This window comes from Mus caroli, chromosome 1 (assembly GCF_900094665.2).
Source record: "Mus caroli chromosome 1, CAROLI_EIJ_v1.1, whole genome shotgun sequence".
Taxonomy (NCBI): domain Eukaryota; kingdom Metazoa; phylum Chordata; class Mammalia; order Rodentia; family Muridae; genus Mus; species Mus caroli.
The window spans coordinates 1662703-1678302 of NC_034570.1; the positions used below are offsets into that span (position 1 = coordinate 1662703).

Here is a 15600-nt window from a genome sequence, read left to right on the forward strand (position 1 = left end):
TTTTAAGATTCATTTATTTATTATATGTAAGTACACTGTAGCTGTCTTCAGACAATCCAGAATCTTGTTATGGATGGTTGTGAGCCATCATGTGGTTGCTGGGATTTGAACTCCGAACCTTCGGAAGAGCAGTTGGGTGCTCTTACCCACTGAGCCATCTCACCAGCCCCTTGTTTCATTTCTACCTTGCTTCAGTTTCTGTCTTGGCAGAATGATAGTTGGTAAGCCAAATATATCCGTTCCTACCTAAGTTGATTTTAGTCAGTCTTTTATTACAGCAACAGAGAAGCAAACTACGACACACAATAATGTCTTTATATTTTGTTGACCTCCAATATCTAGTCTAGAATCGGGTTTAGGTGTTTTGTTTTGTTTCGGTTTTGTTATTTTACTTATTCACTTACATCCTGCTCACTGTCCCCCTCCCAGCCCTTCCTTCTTCAATTTGAACAATTCTTTAAGCCCTATTTTTTCTTCTGTGATGGAGAATATACTAGACTTACTGTTTTGTTATTTATTATTTATTTAGGTAAGGTGTCATTTAATTCAGGTTAATCTTGAACTCAATGTAGCAAGTGATGACCTTAAACTCCAGATTTTCCTGTCTGTACCTCTCAAATACTGGGACTACAAGCATGTAGGCTAGAGTTGTAGGCTACAGAAGCCAGAGAAACATGTAGATGCCTACGTGGAGGGCATAGCAAGCTAAGAGTCCAGAGAAAGTGGGTAGAGGAAGCAGCTGTTTGAAGAACCAGACTCTAGTATTTGGAATCAAATTTTGTGAGTAGCAAAAGCCAGCAGAAAGCAAGGAGCCATAAATACCTTAGGAGAGTCAGAGTAACTGTTGGTTCTGAGCAGTTCTTTGGGAGGAACTCATTTATTCCTATCTCCAGTTTTAGCACTAAATGAATGAAAACAGAAACTAAACGGAAGGATCTGACTACTCCTAAGTATACTGCAGGAGAAAGTTTATTTCAGACAAAGTCAAAGACATCTGGGAAAGTAGAATGGTCACCTTAGACCATATGTTGAGGAGGGGATCTGGGGGAACCAGGTGTAGCAGCCAGGAAGCCCAAAAGAAAGGTAAGCAAAATGTCTGGAGGAATGTAGGGAAGAATACCTGGGGGAAGGGCAGCCCAGCAGGGGTTGTGTATTCCAGTCTGGAAGGTCCACTCTGGGGTACAGGGAGAACCTGGCAACCAGGTCCACTTTGATATGTTAAATAGGCACCTCCCACTCCCCCTTTGTTTCTAGTGGTATAGAAACAAATCCCTTTTTCTGGTTTGTCTACTGTTTTCTCATAACCATGATCAGGTTGTACATCCAGAGTTGCAGTACTCCCTAAGTGTATTAGATTCATAAGTCTCATACCCAATAAAAGTATGTATTTTATTGTTCCCCTTTTAAGATTTACTCTGAGAGAGATTTTAAGACCCTGAATCTGTCTTACATTCTGTCAGATCCCCTGCCCTAATTTAGTATTCATTATTTTTGCTCAGATCAGTCTTTATAGTGATGATTACAAAATTTTTATTTCTTTGCCCTTGAAATCATCACTAAACAGTAAGAAAACATTGTCTTTCAAGTGGAGTCTTACTCTGTATGATGGGCTGCAATCTACTACTATTCGTTTATATTTTTATTACCCCAAATTTGGCCCCCTGGGTGACCCCTCAGACTGGCTCCTAGGTTAGCACTCTTCAATGCTTTTGAGTATTTAGTAACATTCTGTATCCATAGTGTGTATTGTGCTTGTATTGGTCTCTACTGCTGTGGTAAAACACCATGACCAAAAAATATCTGCTTGGGGAGGAAAGGATTTGTTTGTTGTACACATTCTGATCATAGTCCCTTATGAAGGAAAGTCAGGGCAGGAACTTAAGAAGGAATCTGGAAGCAAGAACTAAAGCTCTCTCACAGGCTGTGAAGGAAAACTGCTTTCAGGCTTGATTCTCATAGTTTGCTAAGCCTGCTTTCTTATACACCCAGGACCACCAACCTAGAACTGACACCACAGGTGTCAACATTGCCTGGGGCCCTCCCACATCAATCATTACTCAAGAAAATGACCCCACAGACTGGCTTACAGGCAATTAGATGGTGGCATTTCCTCTACAGATGTTCATCTTCCCAGATAATTCTAGCTAGAGTTGACAAAAGACTAACCTGTTAAAGTAACTTTTATTTATCCAATGTAATTGTTTCCTCCAAGGCATATTTCCTCAGTCTGCTAACCTCGGCCTAGTCCTGGAAGCTTCACACCCACAGTGACACACCTACTCCAACAAGGTCACACCTAATAGTGCCACTCCCTAGATTGAGCATATTCAGACTGGCACACTAGGCAAGCATTCTGCCATTAAACCCTATTACATGTCTGTGGGAATGTTTGGAAGCTTCTAGCCTCCATACAATCTTTTTTTTTTTTTTTTGGTTTTTTCGAGACAGGGTTTCTCTGTGTAGCCCTGGCTGTCCTGGAACTCACTTTGTAGACCAGGCTGGCTTCGAACTCAGAAATCCGCCTGCCTCTGCCTCCCGAGTGCTGGGACTAAAGGCGTGCGCCACCACGCCCGGCTGCCTCCATACAATCTTTAGGCATAGAACGCTTTCAGCTTCTGAGACTTAAGCTGAATAAGCTTGCCCTTTCTTCTTTTTTCTGAATTCTGACTGACTGGTTCAACTCGGGGGTTCTGGCTCAAACTCCTCTCCAAGCTGGCTGATTCATTCTGCCTTCTCTGTCTTGGCCAGTCTTGAATTACTCTGCTTGTCCTCATACTAACTGTAGCAAACTGTTCCAATCTTCTAGTTCCTTCTCATTCTCTAGCTTGTTCTGTCTTCACCTGTATCTAGCTTTTTTCTCCTCAGCCTGTCTCTGTAATAACTGTCCTGGTAAAACAGCCTCCTCCTTCTTTCTCTCTTTTCTGTGGTGCTCTCTTAGGTAGCTTCTTTTTCCTGTTCTTAGGAGAGTTGGACATATCCTAGATACTTGAGTGATTTGTCACTCAATTAGACATCACTTTCAAACATATAGGTACTTCCTTCTCCAAATTAACTTTACCTTCATTGTTTGGGTTTAAAGGTATATACTAAGGATTTGTCTATATTCCAGCCAGAGGGATTAAGTGTATGCCAAGGCTGAGCCACACCATAACTATGGTTTTTCCATTCAACAACACAATCCCAACGTTCACAGTGTGATCATATATCCTACAACACTAATCAGGACAGGGCCCATCAGTATTTTCTTGTCCCTGCTGGGTATGGCCACATGGCTCTGTGTATGTATATATTTGTGTTATCATTTTTATATATGAAATACTTTTTTGGTTTTCATTATAATTGTCATTTAATTGACTTCAGAATAATCCAATCACAATGCAGTGATTTTACTGTTGGCTATTGTTTTTTTTTTTTTAAAGATTTATTTATTTATTATATGTAAGTACACTGTAGCTGTCTTCAGACACTCCAGAAGAGGGCGCCAGATCTCGTTACGGATGGTTGTGAGCCACCATGTGGTTGCTGGGATTTGAACTCTGGACCTTCAGAAGAGCAGTCGGGTGCTCTTACCCACTGAGCCATCTCACCAGCCCCCTGTTGGCTATTGTTAGCATTGTTTTTGTTGCTTTTAACTTAGTGGATGTTACACTCTGAGTTTCTGCTTAAAATTGTTTTTGTTTGTTTGTTTGTTTGTTTGTTTGGGTTTTTTTTGTTTGTTTGTTTTTCAAGACAGGGTTTCTCTGTATAGCCCTGGCTGTCCTGAAACCCACTTTGTAGACCAGGCTGGCCTTGAACTCAGAAATCTGCCTGCTTCTGCCTCCCGAGTGCTGGGATTAAAGGTGTGTAACACCACGCCCAGCTAAAATTGTTTTTAAAGATTCTTAATTTGGTTTAACGATTTAGAACTCCTGCTAGTAGGTAGTGCATTTTTAAAAAACTTTGAATATGTCAAAGCATTGACATTTAAGCCTCGTTGTAACCCACTGCTTTAGGTGCTATTTATAAACTCCTATTGTATGGTGAGAAAGCACAGGCCAGTTCAGATATCTTGGAAACATTGGGTCAGGGGTAAATAGCTGGGCTTGAATATGACTATAGGTGGTCTAAGTACTTTCTTCCCTGCCAGTTGTGCTGAATTGGCACAACACTTTGTTGAATATTAGGACTGCCCTTACCCATCAGTCCAAGACCTTGACCATACTAGATACCTTACTTAGGGTTTTACTGCTGTGAACAGACACCATGACCAATGTAAGTCTTATAAAAGCCAACATTTAATTGGGCTGTCTTACAGGTTCAGAGGTTTAGTCCATTATCATAGAGGTGAGAGTAGGGCAGCATCTAGGCAGGCATGATGCAGTCAGAGCTGAGAGTTCTACCTCTTTCTTCATTTGAAGGCTGCTAGTAGAAGAATGACTTCCAGGCATTTTAGTCTTAAGCCCACACCCACAGTGACACACCTACTCCAACAAGGTCACACCTAATAGTGCCACTCCCTAGATTGAGCATATTCAAACTGGCACACTAGGCAAGCATTCTGCCATTAAACCCTATTACATGTCTGTGGGAATGTTGGTAAAGCTGTTCATGCCTCTTAACTGTTCTGTATTTGAGGATTGAACCCCCATACGCTGCCAGAGTGGTGAGGGCAGTGTATTGTTGTGAACAGAGAAACCCTGTCTCAAAAAAAAAGAAGAAGAACAACAATAAAAACCCAAAAAACAAAAGAAACAGAAAATAAAGGATCAATAGGGTGGCCATATATATATGGCCAGAGAGCCAAATATAGATAAGTGAAATAATTTCTACAGTAGACCTAAATATTTTCTAAACCTAACTCTGCAACAGTTTTGAGTGGCTTAAGATGAATGGTTTCTGTTGCAAAAATAATTGCTTTGACTTTTACATGTATTCACAATGTTAAATCGATTTTCTCGAAGTTATTGGTTCTCAGCCTTCCTAATGCTTGGACCCTTTAATACAGGTCCTCATGTTGTGGAGACCTGACCTCCCTCCACCATAGAATTATTTCATTGCTACTTCATAACTGTAATTATGCTACTGCTATATGAATTGTAATATGATTATCTGATATGCAGGATATGTGACCCACAAGTTGAGAACCACTGCTCTAAGTCTTAAAAAGAGTTTGGAATCTGCTGCTCTGTTGACAGATCATTAATTTTCAGAATGGATGTGCTCACATTCATCCACATTCTTTCCTGTGTATATTTTTCTTTTAAACTTTCAGGTGCCATTGGCATGTGAATTTCTGTTTCTTTCCAAGTGACAATTTAGGAATGTTGATTATGAGCCTATTATGAATAATATCCTAGTACATATACTTTGCTTATATTTATATAATTGTGGGAAATTGAAGGTTTTAATGATCTTTGGGGCTTGATTATTTAGTGTGTATTGTCTATTAATGTACAGTACTTGATTGTTTTCATTTTTAACAAAAGTAGACTGTTTAGGAATTTGATAAATTTTTCAGATGGACCATCAACTGATAAAGATCCTGAAGAAAAGAAAAAAGAACCTGCAATTTCATCACAGAATAGCCCTGAAGCAAGAGAAGAAAGGTAGTTCACTTTGTATGTAAATTAATTTCTGCTGAGGTTGCTGTCTTAGGATTTCTATTGCTGTGATAAAGAACATGATCAAACTTGGCAGTGGTGGGTAATACATGCCTTTCATCTCAGTAATTAGGAGGCAGAGTCGAGTGGGTCTCTAAGTTGGCCAGGACAACAGAGAAACCCTGTCTCAAAAAAAAAGAACAACAACAACAACAACAAAAAAAAAAAAAACCCAAAAAACAAAAGAAAGAGAAAATAAAGGATCAATAAGGTACATATCCCAGGACAAGTTCGTTAAGGGATACTAAAGCAGGAAGCCATGGAGGAATGTTGCCTTACTGGCTTGGTACTTAAGGCTTGTTGCTCTTTTATACAATCCAGGACCACCTGCCCAATTGTGGCACCATCCACAGTGAACAGGACTCTCATCAATCACTAATTAAAACGTGCCCCATAGCCTGATCTGTGGGCCATCTAGTGGAGACCTTTTCTCAGTTGAGGTTTCTCTTACCAGATAACTCTAGTTTGTGTCATGTTAACAACAACATCAACAAAACAAAAACAAAAACAAAAAAACAGCAAGGATAACTAGGTAGTTTACCTGCTCCATTACTTTTTTTGGTCTTCTGGTCATGCCTTCACTACTCTTCCACTATCTAGTCACATGGGACCAGTACACATGTATGCTAACTTAAAAAAATTTAGCAAGATTTCTTAGAATCTTAGAAGGAAAATAGAAGTCTACATAAATAAAGTGAAATTCTTTATTTTATACTTTTAATAAGTTTGAATAAAATTGCTAGGGCTAGCAATAATAAGTCCAATATGAAGGTACCGATTAGGGATTGACCCTGGAACTCATTTGCCTTTTGAGCACTTTTCCTCCCAGATTTAGCCATTTAGAAGAAAATGAGTTTTTCGTGTATTTTTATTAGTAATTTAAGTTTAGGTGGAGTTTATCTGCTAAAGCCTGGCATCTGTCCAATACAGAACCAGGAAGAAACAATAGAGGACTGTCCAGAAAAGTCTGAGTTATAATAAAAAGAAAGGTGATTTGAAGTTGAGCAAGGTTTTATATTTTGGTGCAAGAATTTGAAAAACAATTGATTTAAATGAGTCTTCATTTGTCCACACAGGCAGTTTGCAGTGCTTTGGCTAACTCTGGCCATAGGCAAAGAAATTAAAGAAATACTTAAGAAGAAGTTCGTTTGTTTAACATTGGTTGGGGACTAGAGTTGTAGTTAATTTGGTGTAGTGCTTGCTGAGTATATTCAATTCCTAGGACTCCATAAAATAGGGCATGGTGGCACACATCTGTAATCCCGAATCAGAAGAATGAGAAATTTAAGGTCATTCTTGGCTTATATAGAGAGTTTGGGGCCAGCCTTGGTTACACGACCCCCTATCTCAAAAGTAAACAATCCTTTTTTTATTTACTTCCTGCAGATACCAATCTATACCTTGAAAATAGGCACAGGATTAAATCCTAGCTCTTGCTTTTAGGAAACTTAGTCTTGCAGGGGAGTGTGTATGAGAGCTATGTTCAAACCTCTGTGTAAACAGTATTTTCTAAGTAAAGTAGGTCATAAGAGATGGTCTCTGAAGAAACTGTCTATAAAGTTAGATGACACAGATGACTCTCATGTCTGTAGTAGCCAGTTCTGGTGTTTAACAGTTCAAACTCAGAAGTCTTCCTGCCTCTTGAGTGCTTCAGTTAAAGTGAGCACAACCACAGGCCTTGTCTTGGAGAGAAGGGGCGGAGATGTATTCTTTTTTATTTTTTTTAAGATTTATTTATTTATGTATATGAATATACTATAGCTGTACAGATGTTTGTGAGCCACCATGTGGGGGTTGCTGGGAATTGAACTCAGGACCTTCAGAAGAGCAGTCAGTGCTCTTAACTGCTGAGCCATCTCTCTAGCCTGAGGAGATGTATTCTTATTAGCAAGCACAGCAAGTTAGTTCTACAGTGGACAAGAGGGTACAGACAGCATAATTAGTCTTAGAAAAAGATTTGTGATAGATACCATTAATATGACAAAACTGAACTGGAAACTAGACAGAAACATTTTGAAAATAACTTGTTTGGTGAATGTCCAACAGAAGTTAATCAGATGTAATTGAAATTTTGGAGTTGATTAGAAAATTTTTAGACTATTCAGATGATGCTAGTATTTCTAGGAAGAAATCTTTCTACAATTCTGAAACAATAAACCTGCTCTTAAAGAGAGTTTTATTAGAACCTTATTGTCTAACTACAACAGAGGTTTTCAAGCAATTTTTTTTCTATTTTGCCTGCAAGTTGCCTCTAGTCCTATCCCCCATCCCTTTTCTTAAACCAAGATCCCTGCTTTTTATGTACTATGCTGAGCTATAATATACTTTTTTTCTGTTGGAAATAGTGTAGGGCAGCGTGTAGTGGTGCACACGTTAATCTGAGCACTTGAGGCAGAGGCAGGAAGACCTCTGGTCTACTTAAGAGACCCCAAGTATTTATTTTTAGAAAAGTAATGATAATGCTATTATGAAGGGTTTCCTGATTGTTTTTTGCTCTGTGTATTTATTTATGTTGTGTATTTTAGTAGTTCCAGCAGCAATGTAAGCAGCAGAAAGGATGAGACAAATGCTCGAGATACTTATGTTTCATCTTTTCCTCGGGCACCAAGCACTTCTGATTCTGTGCGATTAAAATGTAGGGAGATGCTTGCTGCAGCTCTTCGGACAGGAGGTAAGTTTAGTGTTTGTTTGCTCTTTAGCCTTTTGTACCCCTCTGTCCTCTTTACCTTTGTTTTAGTATTTTATAGGTATCTCCCTGCTGATGCTCCCACCACTTAGCTTAGGAGTTTGTTGTTAGTAGCAGTTATTAAAGAGGAACTCAGGACACTGGGACCTCCTATAGACAGAGCCTTCTAGCCTTCTTTTCTGATTCATGCTAATTTAAGCTTTTCCCACACAAATCTTTAATCTGCAAACTCATTACCCTGACCTTAGATTGAGAGGTAATAACACTGAATTGTCAAATGTTAGTATGACATACAGTATTTAAGTTTTATATTAATAATTCTTCTTTTTTACTTTTTATAGTTAGAAAAGCAGTATGTATTTATAGTTTATACTTACGTAAAAAGTACTACAAAGGACTGATCTTAGACTTAACATGTAAATTTTAGACTTTAGGGATCCGTATACAGTGTGAATAGGGATAACATAATGTGGTATTCATAAAATATGTCAAATGTATGTGTATTAGTTAAGAAAGTAAGCTTGAGGGCTGGTGAGATGGCTCAGTGGGTAAGAGCACCCGACTGCTCTTCCGAAGGTCCAGAATTCAAATCCCAGCAACCACATGGTGGCTCACAACCATCTGTAATGAGATCTGACTCCCTCTTCTGCAGTGTCTGAAGACAGCTACAGTGTACTTACATATAATAAAGAAATAAATCTTAAAAAAATAAATAAATAAAAAAGAAAGTAAGCTTGATTGGCAGGATATTTGACATTTTATACAAACTCATTCTTTTTCTTTTCAGGTATGCTGAACTATGCATAACTAGGATGACCAGTTTAGCTCCTCACTTGGCTCTTTCTACTTTAATTTCCTTATTGTGTCTGTGTATTTTTCCCCCTTTTCTTTCTAGCAGTTCTATTTATTCTTTCTGTCCTTTTGAGCATTTGTGGAATTCTTCTGAGTATGTCTGTGTATGTGATTGGCAAATGAAATGAGTAGTTTCTCTGTGCTGAAGCCTGAGTCACAAGAGACAGGACAGTTCTTCCTAATATCTGTTCTTTCTCTTCTCTTTGTTGGAACACCCAGAATTTATGGTCTTATTTTTTTTTGTTTGTTTGTTTTTTGAGACAGGGTTTCTATGTGCAATCCTGGCTGTCCTGGAACTCACTCTGTAGACCAGGCTGGCCTCGAACTCAGAGATCCTCCTGCCTCTGCCTCCCAAGTGCTGGAATTAACGGTGTGTGCCAGGCATGGTATCTTTTTTTTTTTTTTTTTTAAAGATTTATTTATTGATTATATGTAAGTACACGGTAGCTGTCTTCACAGACACTCCAGAAGAGGGAGTCAGATCTCATTACAGATGGTTGTGCGCCACCATGTGGTTGCTGGGATTTGAACTCCGGACCTTCGGAAGAGCAGTCGGGTGCTCTTACCCACTGAGCCATCTCACCAGCCCTTATGATCTTATGAAATGAGGACTTGCCTAGTATGTGAATTATTTTTCCTCAGGAACAGGAGTCATCAATGCAGGAGTACTGTGGCAGAGATCTTAGACAAATCCTAGAAGACAGGAGTAGTGGGCAGTAAGATACCAGATCTAACTCAGATTCTTTACAGAAGGCAAATGGAGTTGAAGAAATAGAAATGGTTTGCTTACACTTTACATAATGAGTTTTTCATTATTATCCCTAGATGATTATGTTGCTATTGGAGCTGATGAAGAAGAACTGGGATCTCAGATTGAGGAAGATATCCTTTGTGTGCACACCCATATCTGTGTTTAGTAAGCTGTGAGGTTTTCTTGTCCAGTTTCTTCTGCTTCTCTCCTAGTCAGAGTTTTATCCTATATTTTCTTAGGAAGGAGCCGGGTATCATGTTAATTTATTTCACTTATGTCTTTGTCATTCAAATCCTGTTTGTTTGTTTCTTTTGAGACAGGGTTTCTCTGTGTAGCCCCGGCTGTTCTGGAACTCACTCTGTAGACGAGGCTGGCCTCAAACTCAGAAATCTGCCTGCCTCTGCCTCCCAAGTGCTGGGATTAAAGGCGTGGGCCACCACGCCCGGCGTCATTCAGATCTTAACAGCCTATGTTTGATGGTAGTTTTGTCTTTCTGTCTTTGCAAATTGGGAATGTAGCATCTGAATTTAAGTTGTGTAAACTGGCGGGAAATATAAAGGTCGCTTAGTGGAGGGCCCCAGCAGAGTACTCACAGTCCCCTGTTCTTTCTGGCAGAACATGTGTTTATGCCTGGCACCACAGAAAAGACTGTGAGAGAGGACTTGCGTGTGAAAGTGCCACCACTTATACTCGGTGGCAGTATGAGATGAAACTCTCCTTTTTGAGGAACTGGTCTTTGTAAAAAGTGAGCTCCTCCAGGCTCCTCCAGGCTCTATTTTGAACTGGCCTTCTGTGGAGAAGAGACTGCTATAATCATTTTGTCACTGAGCTGGTAAATGAGATGAGCCTTCAATAATGTCGTCGATGGTCTCTTCGCAGAAGACCTCCAAGGGACCTGTGGCTATGCTCATAGGAATTTAAGATCCATAGTGGGATTCAGAGTCGGGCAAGTTAACAGCTTGTGCAATTATAATTTCTCAAATACTTGCTAACTTGGGTTGTGGCAGTTACTCTTGCATGCTTTTGACATTAAGCATTAAAAAATAAAAAGCATTACTTAGTCACAGTTGTAAAGAGTAACACTATGACTAGTAACAGATGAAGGAATATGAAAGAAGTGTTTGTTGTCTTATCATTTATCTAAATTGGAAACCATTTTTACAAATTGCTTAAAATTTTAAGAATTATGAATTTGGCAGGACAAAGTTCTTATCTGTATAGCTTATTCTTTTTTCCTTAATGGCCAAGTACCTATATATCAAGAAATAAGGAATACAGACATGAAGTACAAAAACAGAGTACGAAGTAGGATATCAAATCTTAAAGATGCAAAGAATCCAAATTTAAGGAAAAACGTGCTGTGTGGGAATATTCCTCCTGACCTATTTGCTAGAATGACAGCAGAGGTGAGCAAGTCTGTATATAAGTGCTGTATAAATATCTCATGTGCTGTGTATTTCATGTGCTGCAAAAACAACCATGGTGTATTTATATATTAGGAACACTCAAGATTATTTGCTCCATTGATATTGTTGACTTATTCCTTTTGTCTTGAGCTGTCCAGATGTTCTTTGTGTGGTACATTAAATCATTTGGATCCATTTATCACTTGAATTTATATGAATTGTGAATCTTTTAGTTATGAACAGACTTTGTATCCTTTAAGCCATTTACCATGGTTAAAAACTATAAACTTGGGGGCTGGAGAGATGGCTCAGCGGTTAAGAGCATTGACTGCTCCTCCAAAGGTCCTGAGTTCAAATCCCAGCAACCACATGGCGGTTCACAACCATTCCTAATGAGATCTGATGTCCTCTTCTGGTGCATCTGAAGATAGCTACTTATAATAAATAAGTCTTAAAAAAAAAAAAACTATAAACTTAGCCATCTTACTGGTTATTTTTTAAATAAATGTAGAGAACTATGGGGTAGATTCATAGTCTGCTATTTATAGACATTAGCCATAGTATATCTACAATTTTGATTTTATTAACCATCCATCAGAGTAATAGTAACTTTTGAAATAGCTAATAAAGTTTATCTTCATGAAATTTTGTTTTAAAATACCTAAAACTTCTGCAAAGCAGAGAACACAATGTAATCAGATTCTATATATCCATCACCTGAGTTCTAACTACTTTTTGAGAATTTGTCTTCCTTTTTTTTTCATCCTTATCTCTTGAATCTATGTCAAGCATAATGCTTTTGTATGTACATGCCCTCTACTAAGTCCTGTCGGGACTTTTGGAGCCTTATCAACCTCCTGGGTATTTTTCCTTATAGTAATTATTTCAGTGACTGAAATAATTTTTTATTTACTTTACTATGGACCATCAGACTCTCCTTGATGCTACTTTTTCTGGCACAGAAAGGAATCCTGGTATATTCTATGTACTTGCCTCAAAACAAATCCAGATCTTCCTCCAAAGGTCCCTGGTTTCTCTGAGGATGGCATGGGTAGTGATAGTATTTAGACCACTTTGTGAATACTAGAGTTGCTAATTGCTACAGGTTTTCATTGTTAGTTTAGAAACAGTATGTGGATCTAATTTTTACATAAATATTTACAAGTCAGAAAAGAAGCAAATTATTTTAAATCTTCTGAGGGACATTATTAAAATTTTATAAGCTGATTTTACTTTTATTGTTGGTTATTGCTAACTTATGCGAACATGAAAACATTCAGGATATAGAATAGCTATAGAAAGTATCTGATTGATACTGCCATTTTTGCCANAGGAAATGGCTAGTGATGAGCTCAAAGAGATGAGGAAAAACCTGACCAAAGAAGCCATCAGGGAGCATCAGATGGCCAAGACTGGTGGGACCCAGACTGACTTGTTCACTTGTGGCAAATGTAAAAAGAAGAACTGCACTTACACACAGGTTTGTGATTGAGTGTGCTCTCATGTTCACATTAAGAATGTTTCACTCCTGTCTCAGAGTAAAGATAATTACAGAATCTGTAATTCTTCTGACCTCTTAGTGAAAAAGTGCTTTCTCAGTAGATTCCAACTAATTGAAGATAAGGTCATAAAAACATTTAATATGAAAACTGTAGTGGCTATATAAAATAAAACATGTACTACAATGACCAGGTTGTTTTTAACAGCTTATAAGCAGTTACTGGTGACTATGTCAGAGTAAGCAGGACCGTATAGTTTAAGGGAAGTTCTCCACTCTCTTCACACAGCCTGTGAGTACCTACAGGTTTAACTACCTTATAGAGAGATGTTCACAGAGAACAGAAAATTGCCTACTTCAGGGGCCTAGGTACTATTGCCATTGAGTACAGAATAGCAGAGATTTTTTTTAAAGTGAGGGGTGTGTGTGTGTGTGTGTGTGTGTGTGTGTGTGTGTGTGTTTACACATGTGAAGACCAGAGGGCAGAGGGGTATTTGAGTCTCTTCTTCTACCATGGATTTGGGGCTCAAACTCAAGTTGTTAGGGTTGATGGCAAGTATGTTTACATACTGATCCATCTCACAGGGCAAGGAGGACTTTTTTAGAGTGTTTGTTTCCTTCTCCTCCTCTTCCTTTTAGATTTATTTATGTTTTATGTATTGTTTTCCCTGCATGTTGTCATGTATCATATGCATCTTCATGCCCTTGGAAATCTGAAGAGGCTGTCATATCTTCTAGAATTGGATTTATGGATGGTTGGGAAGTACCAAGCTGGTGCTGGGACTAGATCCTTGGTCCTCTGCAAGAATGACAATGCTTGTAACTGCTGAGTCATCTCTTCAGTCCTTATTAGAATATTTCTTTACTTTTTTGTTGTTTGTTTGTTTGTTTGGTTGGTTGGTTGGTTGGTTGGTTGAGACAGGATTGCTCTGTGTGACAGCCCTGACTTGTCCTAGAACTCTGTAGACCAGGCTGACTTAAAACTCTCAGAGATTCTCCTGCCTCTGCCTCCTGAGTGCTAGAATTAAAGGTTTGTACCAGCACAATTTAATCTTGACTTTTAGAGAATTTCTTTTCCCACTTACCTGGATAAATTACACATGAAAGACAACAGAATAAGAAAAATGAAACTTGAAAATATACGCTCTTTTTCCAATGGTGTATTTGAACTTGTATAAGCTCTTGCACATCTTAAGGTAATATCACTGGAGTTACTGTATATCTTTATGTAGAGTGCTCTTATATGGGTTGGATTATTTTTAATGGTCATTCATTCAAAAAGTAATGATTTTCATTTAATTCTACTGTAGGTGCAAACTCGTAGTGCTGATGAACCAATGACAACATTTGTTGTATGTAATGAATGTGGAAATCGGTGGAAGGTATGGCACACCCTGGCATGTATATCAAACTTTTATAAGCTGACTAACATAAATCTGTACCCTCCTAAGACTTAATCTTAGCAACACATATATTTTAATACCAGGGAAAAATACTAAATTATTGCCACACATTCCCATTACATTTTTATCTTGGAAAAATTTATAGAGTTCTGTGATATCAGAGTTTGTTTTAGGAATTATAGTGGGCTTAGCTGTGGGTTTGTAGCTTTTCAGTAAACATTTATTTTGCTTTTGTATTATTAAATTTGTCTCATACAAGCAAGTTTATGCTTGTTATGTATCTGTTCTTTACTGACTTCAAACATGTATAAAATGTGAGACTACTCACCCTTAGTCTCATCTCTCACCTACCCGTCAATCCTTCCGAGTCCCTTTCTCACATTAATGCTGTTTTGTTGTGTGACCCTCTGAGTTTAACCAGGCCAGTCTGTGTGCCTGCAGGTTTTGAACTGTTCATTAGAGTTTCTATTGCTTCAGCCCCAGAATTTACCAATACTTAAGCAAGGAGTAGGGTTCTGTGATTCCCTCCTGACTTCAGATTGACTGTTGATGACAGTTCGATTTTTGTACAGGACAGTGGAAAACTAATTTTTGAGTGACTTTGTTTTTAAAACTACAAAAACAAAATATAAAATTAGGATTGCACATCAATCTCAATGTTACTTTTATTATTAATAATGATGGGGATATTACTAGTGTGGGATCGGGACAGACCCATAGTAGGGATAAGTCTTTGGACCACACAATAATTAGAACTCCCTTGCCTCTCACTCTCACTCAACTATGATTTCCTCATGTAGTAGGCATAGATAATACTTCAGCTCCCTCTCTGTCCTCCTCGTTTCCAGTCCTGGTAGACAGACTTGACCTGTCCAGATATTCTCTTAGATCTGTTATACATGCTTGGTAATTTTTATCTCTACTTACTCAAGTATTATGTAGTTTGTTTTAATACAAGCAGTTTACTAAAACATATTGTACCATATGGTATTTAATAAATATAAGAAGTTTAGTTTAATATAGAAAGCTAATAAGAATTGTTATTTAACCAAGAAGCATTAGAGAAATACTTTTTAAAACATCAAAAGCTTTATATATTTGTTCTTCATTACATAGTCCTTGTAATTTTATGGTGGAGGGTAAAAATGAGTGGCTACTATGGATAAAAATTATTTTTCAAAAATATCTTTTTAATAAAGTATATAAAGTAAATATATATACACCATTCCTTGTATTTTTAAACCTTACAAAATATTTCTTTTGTCTTTGCAGTTCTGTTGAGTTTGGAAGAATTGGCAAAGTATCTGGACCATTAAGAAAAACTAATTTTGTAATTAGCTTTAAAATTAAGCCAGGCAACTCGTT

At 38.0% G+C, this 15600-nt stretch overlaps 1 protein-coding gene across 2 annotated transcripts in view; it reads left to right on the forward strand.

Moving 5' to 3' along the window:
• Positions 1-15600, forward strand: part of Tcea1 (transcription elongation factor A1) — a 33934-nt gene extending 18334 nt beyond the window's left edge. Inside the window, exons 4-10 of one of the 2 annotated variants that reach the window (XM_021157360.2) lie at positions 5498-5585; positions 8168-8310; positions 10003-10059; positions 11180-11334; positions 12668-12814; positions 14143-14214; positions 15508-15594. In XM_021157360.2, coding sequence (XP_021013019.1) covers positions 5498-5585; positions 8168-8310; positions 10003-10059; positions 11180-11334; positions 12668-12814; positions 14143-14214; positions 15508-15516 — 671 coding nt within the window. In that variant the 3' untranslated portion in view covers positions 15517-15594. Of the gene's footprint in view, positions 1-5497; positions 5586-8164; positions 8311-10002; positions 10060-11179; positions 11335-12667; positions 12815-14142; positions 14215-15507 lie in introns of both variants that reach the window. The other variant, XM_021157352.2, reaches the window with a different exon arrangement.